General features: G+C 34.9%; 1 protein-coding gene across 1 annotated transcript in view; it reads right to left on the bottom strand.

Moving 5' to 3' along the window:
* The window catches only part of LOC132417758 (coiled-coil domain-containing protein 170-like), a 44,590-nt gene extending 36,732 nt beyond the window's left edge, over nt 1-7,858 (bottom strand). The window contains exons 1-2 of the mRNA XM_060001547.1: nt 7,847-7,858; nt 6,450-6,578 (exon numbers count right to left, since the gene is read on the bottom strand). Coding sequence (XP_059857530.1) covers nt 6,450-6,578; nt 7,847-7,858 — 141 coding nt within the window. The remainder of the gene's footprint in view (nt 1-6,449; nt 6,579-7,846) is intronic.
* Between the last annotated feature and the right edge of the window lie 4,443 nt (nt 7,859-12,301).

The following is a 12,301-nucleotide window of genomic DNA, read 5'->3' as shown; positions in this document are numbered from 1 at the left end:
TGTATCAGCAGGCATGAAAATAACATTAACCTCATTGTATATCTCCATCAGAGCTCTTGGGTGACCAAGAGCAGTAATATTTTGAAAGAAATCTTTTTTTCTGAGAAGTAGGCCTCAACAGCAAGTTTAAAATACTCAGTAAACCATGTTGTAAACAAATGGGCTGTCATCCAGGATTTGTTGTTCAATTTACAGAGCACAGGCAAAACAGATTTAGCATAATTCTCAAGGGCTCTAGGACTTGGGGAATGGTAAATGATCACTGGCTTCAGCTGAAAGTCACCAGCTGCATCAGCCTCTAACAAGAGAGTCAGCCTGTCCTTGGAAGCTCTGAAGCCAGGCATTGACTTCTTTCTAGCTATGGAAGTCCTAGATGGCATCTTCTTCCAATAGGAGGCTGCACCGAAAATTTGTTGGTTAGTGTGGCCACCTTCATCTTGATCTTAGCTAGTTCTTCTGGATAACTTGCTGCAGCTTCTACATCAGCATTTGCTGCTTCACCTTTTATGTTATGGAAACAGCTTTTCCCTCAAACCTCATGACCCAACCTCTGCTAGCCTCAAAACTTGTTTCTGCAGCTTCCTCACCTCTCTCAGCCTTCCTAGAATTGAAGAGAGTTAGGGCTTTGCTCTGGATTAGGCTTTGGCTTAAGGGAATGCTGTGGCTGGTTTGATCTCTATCCAGATCACAAGAACTTTTCTCCATATCAGCAATAAGGCTGTTTCACTTTCTTATCACTTGTGTGTTCACTGGAGTAGCACTTTTAATTTCTTTCAAGAACTTTTCCTTTGCTTTCACAACTTGGCTAACAGTTTGGGGCAAAAGGCCTAGCTTTCATCCTATCTCAGCTCTTGATACGCCTTCCTCACTAAGCTTAATCATTCCTAGCTTTTGATTTAAAGCAAGAGATGAGCAACTCATTCTTCCACTTTAACACTTAGAGGTCATTGTCGAGTTATAAATTGGCCTAATTTTAATATTGTTGTGTCTCAGGGAATAGGGAGGCCTGAGGAGAGGGAGAGAGATGGGGAATAGCAGTAGGTGGAGTAGTCAGAACTCACAACATTTATCAATTAAGCTCGCTATCTTATATGGGCACAGTTTGTGGTCCCCAAAACAATTACATTAGTAACATCAGAGATCACTGATCACCACAACAAATATAATAATGAAAAAGTCTGAAATATTGTGAAAGCTACCAAAATGTGACACAAAGGCATGAAGTGAGCAGATGCTATTGGAAAAATAGCGCCAATAGACTTTCTCAAAGCAGGGCTGCCACAGACCTTCAATTTGTGAAAAACACAATATCGGCGAAGTGCAATAAAGTGAAACACAATAAAAGAGGTATGCCTGTTATCTTTTATATTAAAGAATCCAAATTTTTGAATAGTTTGATGTTGGATTTGGATATAACGAACCAGAAATATATTCAGAACTTAGCTAAATTTAGGTAACCCCCAAACTCAGATACAGCTTGTTGATAAAAATTGTCAACAAAAGACTTATGTCTAGAATATATAAAGGACTCTAGACTCTCAGAAAACAATCTGATTAAAAAATGGGCAAAAGACTTGAACAGAAACTTTACCGGAAAGGATATGTGGATGGCAAATAAGCACATAAAAATAGGTTCAGGGACTTCCCTGGTGGTCCAGTGGGTAAGACTCTGTGCTCCCAATGCAGGGGGCCTGGTTTCGATCCCTGGTTGGGGAACTAGATCCCACATGCATGCCGCAACTAAGAAGCCCTCATGATGCAACTAAAAAAAAAGATCCCACATGTCACAGCTAAGACCCGGTCCAGCCTAAATAAATAAATAGTTAAAAAAAAATACATTCAACATCACCAGCCATTAAGGATACGCAACTTAAAGCCAAAATTTGATACCACTACACATATATTAAAATATCTAAAATACAAAATAATGACAACACCAGACGCCGGTGAGGATGCAGAGAAACCAGATCACTTACATGTTGCTGGTAGGAGGATAAAATGGTCCAGCTACTCTGGAAAATAGTTTGGCAGTTGCTTTTAAAACTAAATATGCAAATACCATATGACCCAGCTATTGTATTTTGGGGCACTTATCCCAGAGAAATGAAAAATTATGTTCACACAAAAACCTGTACATGCATGTTCATAGCAATTTTATATGTGATAGCTAAAAAACCAACAAGTCAACAAATGAATGGTTAAACAAACTGTGGTATATACATACCACAATCTCAGCAATAAAAAGGACCAAACTATTGATACAAGAGCTTGAAGAAATCTCCAGGAAATTATGCTGAATGAAAAAGCCAATCTCAAATGGTAACATATGCATGATTCTTTTGTATAACATTTAAAAAACAGCTTTATTGGGGCTTCCCTGGTGGCGCAGTGGTTGAGAGTCCGCCTGCCAATGCAGGGGACACGGGTTCATGCCCCGGACCGGGAAGATCCCACATGCCGCCGAGCGGCTGGGCCCATGAGCCAGGGCAGCTGAGCCTGCGCGTCCGGAGCCTGTGCTCCGCAACGGGAGAGGCCACAACAGTGAGAGGCCCGCGTACCACACACACACAAAAAAGCAGCTTTATTAGGATATAATTCATGGATTCATCCATTTAAAGTATACAGTTGAGTGGTTTTTAGTATATTCATAGACTTGTGCAGCCATATTGAACAATTTTTTACTTTTTAAATTGAGATATAATCCACATACCATAAAATTCACCCTTTAAAGTGTACAATTCAGTTTTTAGTATATTTGTAGTTGTGCAACCAACACCATGATCTAATTCCAGAACATTTTCATTATCCCCTAAAGAAACCCCATACTTGTTAGTAGTCACTCCCCATTCCCCCCTCCTCCTAGCTCCTGGCAAGCACTAATCTGTTCTGTTTCTATGGATTTGCCTATTCTGTACATTTTATATAAATGGAATTGTACAATATGTTGCCTCTTGTGACTGGCTTCTTTTCATTTAGCATAATGTTTTCAAGGTTCAACCATGTTGGAGCATGAATCAGGACTTCATTCATTTTTATGGCTAAATAACATTCTACTGTATGGATATACCACATATTGCATATCTACTCATCAGCTGATGGATATTTGGGTTGTGTCCACTTTTTGGCTTTATGAAAAATGCTACAGTGAACATTCATTTACAAGTTTTTTTGTGAATATATTTCTAATTCTCTTGTCTATATATCCAGGAGTGGTATTGTTGGGTCATGTGATAACTCTATGTTTAGCTTTTTGAGTACATGACTTTTTTTTTTCAGTATATAACATTCTTGAAATGACAACATTTTAGAAATGGAGAAGACATTAGTGGTTGCCAGGATTTGGGGATGGGAAGGAAGTGGGTGTGGATAACAAATGGCAATGGGAAGGATCTTTGTGCTGTTAAAACTAACTGTTCAGTATTTTGACTGACTGTTTAGAACTTGATACACACAAACACACAAATGAGTACAAGTAAAACTGGGGGAACTTGAATAATATTAGTGGATTGTATTGTATCAATGTCAATATTTAGGCTGTTACATTATACCATAGTTTTGAAAAATTTGGGAGAAACTTTGCAAAATCTACAGTGGATCTCTCTGTATTATTTCTTAAAACTGCAAATGAATCTACAATTACCTCAATTAAAATTTCAATTAAAATTAATAATAACTGGTTCTCATATATTTTTCTTTAGCTGCAAAATTTATATTGCCTCCATTCTCCCCTCCAGAGCTGGCTGCATCTACCAGCTTTCTACTGTTTGCCTTTTTACTACACTAAGGGAAGAAAACATCTTATCTGCAAAAAACACTGTCATATTGCCCTCACAAATAAAAGTTTCCATGAAAATCAAATTAAAAATACTGGCAAAACACATTAAATTTATCTTCAATTTAAGACACTAGGCCTTATTGTACATATTATCAGTAATTTTTTTTACAAGTTGTTTAACTTTTTTTTTTTATTAATTTTTTCTTGGCCGTGCCTCATGGCTTGTGGGATCTTAGTTCCCCAACTAGGGATCGAACCCGGGCCCCCTTCAGTGGAAGTGCCAAGTCCTAACCACTGGACCACCAGGGAATTCCCTGTTTAACTTTTACTACTACAGCAGCCCACCTAGCACTATGCAAGAGTTTTAGCTAAATATCATATTGCCTAAACTAGACAACACCATCACCAACTGAATACTTTAATATTTATCCCTTCTATACCTGGCTTTTCCTAAATATAGCTCTCTTGCACCTGTTTCTCCATTATTGGACAGAAACACATGATAATTATTTTTGTATGTCCCACAAAGAGATAAAGTTAATTATAACAAAAGATTTAAATGTATGCAGTGAAGAGAAAAACTGTCTCATCAAGACAATTGTGTTCCTGTAGGATTAAATAATAGGTTATTGGAAAAGGGAAAGATGACTCATGCTGAAGGTACTCTACTGAAATCACTAGACTTTTTTTTTTTTAAGTAAGTTTGACACAGTTAAACTGTCACTAATTTTTATTAAATTCAGAAAATGCCAATATGAGCTATGGAATACTTTTTAACGTATATAGTATCTAAAATCAAGTCAAAATGAGACCTTGTAGAGCCTTTTGGATATCTGTTTTGACAAATAGATGAAAAATATGTATAGGTACCAAATGCTTTATGTACATGTAGAAAATTGCTTTTAAAAAGTACTTGGAAATTCTTGAAAATAGCTTACATATTTTCTTTAAACAAGGTTTAAAACCTGTCTTTTTTTGACAATTTGGTTTAAAAGTTTTTTTATGAATTAGGCATAGACATAAACCCTAATTGAATCCAAATCCAAATTATCAAAAATCCCAAACTTCAGAAGTATTAGTAGTAAGTTATTCTGTGGAGAAGAAGAACAATGCTACCCATAGTAAAACTGCTACAATTTTCAGGGATTTGCATCACATTTTTTTCCTGAAAGAAAAAACTAAGAAATGTCTCCAAAGTGTAATAAGATTTATTGTATCTATGTAAATTATGTTTAAATTTAATTTCTATTCACCTCTCTATGCTAAAAGAGGGAAAATGTTAGCATAAAAAATTGAAAGAAATTATCTATCTATCTATCTACATGAAACCTGGAGTCAGGCTATTGATAGATAAGATAGCAGAAAAGAACTTTAATGAGGTCCTGAGCAGAAAAGAGGTCTCAAGGAATAAAGCCACTCTTATGGGCTGAGTGTGTCCCCTCAAAATTCATATGTTGAAGTCCTAGCCCCTAGTACCCCAGAATGTGACTGTATTTGAGGATAGGGTGTTTAAAGAAGTAACTATGTTAAAATGAGATCTTTAGGGTAAGCCCTAATTCAACATGACTGATGTTCTTAATGAGAGGAAGAAATTTGGACACAGTGACTAAGCGAAGACACAGAGAACAGATGGCCATCTACAAGCCAAGGAGATAGGCCTCAGAAGAAACCAACTGTCTCATCATGAAAAAAAAAAAGGTAATTATGTGAGGTGGTGGACGTATTAACCAACCTTATTGTGGTAATATTTTGCAATACGTGTGTATATCAAATCACCACATTGTACATCTTAAATTTACACAATGTTATGTCAGTTATATGGCAATAAAGCTGGCGAAAATATTAAAAAGAAGAAACTAGCCCTGCTGACACCTTATGTTGGACTTCTAGCCTCCAGAACTGTGAAAAAATAAATTTCTGTTATTTAAGCCACCCAGTCCATGGCACTTTATTATGGCAGCCCAAGCAAACCAATACAGACACCATAGATAACTACTTATTCAAAAGGGTGGTCAATGTCCCAATAAAAGCATTTAGAACATTTTACTTAAAGGTAACCATAGAGGCAATACAGACATAAGCAGCCACATCATGTTACCTTTAACAATGACAATGGCCTTTGGGATTCCAAACTTGGTTACCTATCTCTTGCAACAAATGTTTAAGGGTGCTTGAGTTCAACTAAAGAATTCCTATAGGCACTCTCTAGTTCATCACAGGGTGTCAAGGCATTTCCTACAAATGTGGTTTCTTTTTCATCTGTTGATATTACTCAGATGTTTCATTAAGTATTTAATAAGAGCAGTGGGTATTTGCCATTTGGTGCTATATTGGAAAGTGGGAACTCACCCTTTCCATTGAAAAATGCTTAATACATGTAACTATTATTATTATATACATTTTGAGCATGGCAGTTCCTAAGCAATGTTCTAATACTACAGCATTCAGCAGTAACTCAAAAGCGGCACTACATATTATACCATCTTCAAAGGGACTTCTCTGGCAAAAGACAGATTTGGGTCTACATTAGTGCTCCTCGGTGATAAGAGGCTTCAATATTGAGAAAACAGCAAAACTGAGTTCAGATAATACTTTGAGCTTTTTATCAGAATGTTTCTCTCCCTACAGAGGATATAATTTCCCATGGTGTTTTATTTTCAGGTAATCCGTATACCTCAGCTAAAAGATTCTTGTATTTCACCAACAAACCAGCAAGGTCAGGATGGACTGGGTCAGCTGCCCTTTTGTTGCACGTGATTGGGTTCCTGGTGGGAACCACTTCAAGAGGTGGATCAAAACAAGCCTACAAAAAGAAATTTCAAATTAATTAATTAAACATGTAACTATAGATCAAAAACCGCAATGTTTTAGCCCACACAAACTCAAGTAAGTAACTCTAAATAAAATACAACTTTAAAATATTGATTTTGAGGTGCTATCCTAACAAATGAAATAGGTCTCAAGAAAGCAGCAAGTAACATGTTAACCTAAAAGGCAACTTTACATTTTTCTAAAAATTCTTACCTGACAATTTATAACACCAGTGATAAGTAAATGCAGCACATCTAATAAACATAATTTCTGAGAGTGTAGGAATCAAGAAAACACATATAAAATGTCTGGGGAAATTTTAATTCACATCTAGTAAAACCTTTACAGAAACTTGAACTATTATAAGGTCACTGATGAAAGATTTACCAGTATTTGTTTTATTTTTGATTATAAATCAATTCCTATGCTTCTATAATTATACAAATTGATTTTTTAAAAAAATCTGATTTCAGTAAATCAACATCAATTTTGTGTTTCTTTCACACCTTACTGAGGGTAAAAATTAGGGAGATTTACCTGTATTGCAATATCTCCTCCTATTGTCAAAAGAGTGTATAATGTTCTAAATTTTAATTAGCATAACTGGTTAAGAACAAAGTTTATATGATTCAAATGAAGCCAAGAAAAATGTGTTAATCTAAATCTCTAAAAAGTATAAATATATCACATGGTGCTTAACGTATTAAAGGAACAAAATACATTTTTCTAAAGTTATCAGGTTTTAGAATTTGATGCTTACCAAGATACTAGGAACATAGGCCTGCATAAGAGAATACAAAATAACTATGTTTAAATGTTTAAAAAAATAGAGAACTTTTGAAAATGTGATTAAGTCACAAGAGACCACAAAGAATTAACATATTGGAAAACATGTTGGAAAAACAACCAAATAAGACTCTTAGAAATAAAAAGTGTAATCGTTTTAATTTGAAAACTGAATGGACACATTAAAAAGCAACTTAGACATAGCTGAGGAATGAGTGAACTCAAATATGAAGGAAATTATCAAGCATATAGGAAAAAAAATAAATGGTGAAAGAGAGTTTAAAGGCAGAGAGATTGAAATGAGAAGGCCTATCATACGTCTATTTGGAGTCCAAGAAGGCTACATTCTAGAGAAGGGGGAAGAGACACTATGTGAAGAAATAATGTTTTGATAATTTTACAGAATTGTTGAAAGATTCCAATCTAAGTGGTCTAGCAAATACCAAGAAAAGTGACTAAAAAAAATTTCTTTACCTCCACACTCATAATGAAACTGTAGAACATAAAGAAAGATCTAAAAAGCAGATAATAGAAAGGACAGATAATTACAAAGAAATAGCAGTTAGACTGGTGAGTGACTTCTCAATAGTAACAGAGGCTGAGAAACAGCAAAATGATATCTGTAATGTACTAAGAAAAATATATCATCTTTTATTGAGTCTAAGATGCACAAATTTTCACATCTCTGCAACTGGGCTGCAGCTTAAAGTTGATGCTAATTCATATATGGATAGGTTAGCTGAAAACATACTTTTGAATTTCAAAATAGTGGATAAAATAGTAGTATTTCTTCAAATCAAGGATATAAGGTAACTGCCAACCAGAATTTTATACTTAATTATGTTTTAAGATTAAGAGTAAAATAAAGATATTTTAAACAAACAAAAATTGAATTTACCACTAATAGGTCCTCACTTAAGAGAATTCTAAAGGATGCATTTCACATAGAAAGAAAATGAACTCACAAAGTCTGAGATACAAGAAAGACTAGTTAAAAGAAAAGAACAAACAGTAAATATTATGTGGGTATATTTACATAAGCGTTAATTAATTTAAAAAGTGTGATTTATGGGATTGAAAATAAGGAATAGAACCAATGCAGGACAAAAAAAAGCATATACACTGAAAGGAGAAAAACAGTTTAAAGCACTATAAAATATTCGTATTTCTCAAGAGTAATCATACAGATTTCAGTTAACTTTGCTAAGTATATATGTTAAAACAACTAATATAACTAGTTAAACAATAGTCATACAGCATATAACTTATAAACTAGTAGAAAAGGAAAAAATAGAATGAGAAAAAAGAAATAAATGCAACACAACAAAACAAAAACAATCAGTTTTTGGTATGAAAGAAGGAGGGAAGAGGAAACAAAAATAATGGGACAAATAGATTACACATATGATGATAGAAATACACCCAAATAACCAGTAATATCAATAAATGCAAATGGACTAAACTTTCCAGTTAAAAGCAAAGATTAACAATGTTATTCAAAAAAGCAAAAAACTGAAAACAACCCACATGTTAAATAAGAGTTTAATGGATAAGTAACTTATGGTATATTTGTACAATAGAATAATTATTGAATAATTGTACATAGATCAACACAAATCTCATGAAGTAAAAGAAGTGACAAAAACACAAAAGCAGTATAATTCCGTTAAACAAACTTTTAAAACAGATAAAATTAATATTTATTAGGGATACATATACGAGTGATAAGACTAGGAAGAGAAGCAAGGGAATGATAGACACAAAACTCAAATATCCACTATTTTTAAGTTTAGGTGGGAGTAAAGGCATTCAGTTAGTAAGGGGCACACAGGAAAGTTCTAAGGTACTGGCAGTGTTTTATGAAACTAGATGATAGGTTCATAGGTATTTGTTTTATTACCTAATCTGTGTGTATACATTTTACAGTTCTTTTCTATTTTTTATTCTATTTTTTCTATATTCTTTTATTCTATTTTTTTATTCTATGTTTTAAAAAAATCCATTCACAAAACAAAACTACATATTTTTTAAGATGCATATATATCCAAAGACATATGTCAAACATATTAAACTGAGATGAGATAGAAACGGAGATGGAGAAAAAATAAAGTGAGAGGGGTCTTGCACAGAAAGATGATACTGTACCATGAACTAAGCATGATTAACTTGACTGTGTATCTGAGATCTAAAACAAAAGGGCAAATTGATTAAAATGTGCTAAATGTCTTATTTTTAGTACACCACAATATCACTAAGATTTCAAACACCAATAATAAAAAGAAAAAAATAATACTATGTTCAATTAGGTTTTTAATTTATAAAAGTAAGAAATATTCAACCAGCAATTAATTTTGTAGTCAAGTTCTTTCAAATACAGCTTGAAAACTTTTCTTATTTCATAGTTTAGAAGATATGAACAAGGAGACATGTTGTACAAGAATACTCACTGTAGCTTGTTTATATAAGAAAAAAACTAAAATGTATAAAAACTGATATATTACTATAATTTGTAATGGAATTCTATGCAGCAGTTAACATGCCCAGACTAAATTTATGTGAATCAAAAAGAACTACTCTCAAAAACATGATTGAGTGCAAATAGCAAGGTAGAAAGTTATGTCTAGTAGAATATCATTTATGTAATTTTTTAAATCCCCAAAACAACATAAGAAGCATTCACATATATCTAAAAACATGGACATAAAGGCTATACACTTAGTTCAGAAGTTATCTCTGAAAAGGAAATAAGGGCTACCCTGGTGGCGCAGTGGTTGACAGTCTGCCTGCCGATGCAGGGGACATGGGTGCGTGCCCTGGTCTGGGAAGATCCCACATGTCGCAGAGCGGCTAGGCCCGTGAGCCATGGCCACTGAGCCTGTGCGTCCGGAGCCTGTGCTCCGCAACGCGAGAGGCCACAACAGTGAGAGGACCGCGTACCGCAAAAAAAAAAAAAAAAAAAAAAGGTACAGGATGGTCCAGTAGTACTTTCACATAGACTTGTAATAGCAGCTGCCCTAACACCCTCATCTCTCACCACCCCAGTGGATTTAGATTTATTGATACTGAAGACACTTATTAAAGAACAATTATCTTTAATGAAACTTTAGTCTCGTCCCCATTTTAATTATTTGATACTTAAAATCATTACTATATCAATTCCTTTTCTAAGAACCAGAGAAGAGACTTAAAAGAACAACTAAAATTTTGGTGAATTGAAAAGGGAGAATGAACTGCTCCTCAGTCCTGGCACAAGAATCATACTGGAGACAAAGGTTTTCTTAAGAATCCTATCCTCTGCTTTTATTTTTATTTCCTTACCATTTTATGAATCTTATGCTCTATTAAAAACAACTTATTAGTTTCACTCATATTGCCTCTAAGAAAAAAGCTACTATGTGGGCCAAAATATATCCCCAGAAGCATGAACTGATCCTGCAGTATCTCAAGTACCACCTCCTTCCTTGGTTCACACAAGGTGAGGGTAATCTCTCTCTCCTCCTGACTCTTATAGTATATGATCTATACTTTTCCTTTGATTGTTATCTCATTCAATATTGTATCATGGGGACTTCCCTGGTGGCACAGTGGTTGAGAGTCCGCCTGCCAATGCAGGGGACACAGATTCAAGCCCTGGTCCAGGAGGATCCTGCATGCTGCGGAGCAACTAAGCCCGTGCACCACAACTACTGAGCCCGCGCGCCACAGCTGCTGGAGCCCGTGTGCCTAGAGCCCGTGCTCCACAACAGGAGAGGCCACCGCAATGAGAAGCCTGCACACTGCAGCGAAGAGTAGCCCCCACTCACTGCAACTAGAGAAAGCCCGTGCCCAGCAACGAAGTACCAACACAGCCAAAACTAAATAAATTTATTAAAAATATATATATTGTATTATGTAAAAAATCTTATGTCTCCTACTAAATTAAAGGTACATTAAGAGCAGAATCTATTTCTGGTTTATCTCTATCATTCCATACGAGGAACAAAAACTACAGATTGAACAACTAAAGAACCCAACAGTTCTTTCAAAAAAACCACCCTTATATACAAAGTTAACTTATATAGGTGATAGTACTGTTCTCCCAAACTTACCTTATAGAAATACAATAAAAATATAATAGGAGTCTGAAGTAAAAAATAAAATACAGCAATATGACACAATTATTCTGTGAATTTAGGTTTGTACATAACTTTATTTTTTACACAGTCATAAGATTCATCAATACTCACATTAGAAAGATACAGTATGCTACGCTTCATTTAGTGGAAAGTAAAAACCATAAATTTTTACCATATCAGGCACAAGAGAAAATTTCAAATCCAAGGTCAATTCTAGAAGAAACCTGAATTGTCCAGTATGAGTGGCTGCCCTGCACTATTTACCAAAAGAACGTTTGCACATCAAAGGAGCTGTTGCTAGGTGAACGCATCACAGAGGTCCAGGGAAGGGCAGAGACCTCCTAAAGTGATAAAGTAAGGCCTGTGGTTCTTTATTTCCCTAATTAATGAAGTGAAAACATAAATTGGCTTCATCAAGCATGAGCGAACTTAACAGCTCTTAGGAAGGTGATCCCACTGAAAGTAAACATTCCAGCAAAGGTAAAACTTATATTTTGGAGCTTTCTTTTGTGAAATTCTTGGAATAGGTCAAATTTTTGTACTTCAATACCTACAGCTTATCAAGAAAGAAGTATTTTGAAAGGAGGAGAAAAATGATGATTCCATCTACAATTCCTAAAGCATAAGATGATTTGTCTGAAAAACTGGTATTCTAATTCTTAGAAATTATGTCCCTATTATGTATTCTTGATACCAGAATCACTGGAATTACACTTCAAATATCATCTAATCTAGTGGTTCTCAACCCTGCCCACCCATTAGAATCTCAAAGATAACTTCAAAAAATACTGATACTGGGCTTCCCTGGTGGTGC

The sequence above is a fragment of the Delphinus delphis genome, chromosome 2 (assembly GCF_949987515.2).
Source record: "Delphinus delphis chromosome 2, mDelDel1.2, whole genome shotgun sequence".
Classification (NCBI taxonomy): domain Eukaryota; kingdom Metazoa; phylum Chordata; class Mammalia; order Artiodactyla; family Delphinidae; genus Delphinus; species Delphinus delphis.
Note: the sequence above shows the minus strand (reverse complement) of the source record. Positions and strands in the feature narration are given on the sequence as shown.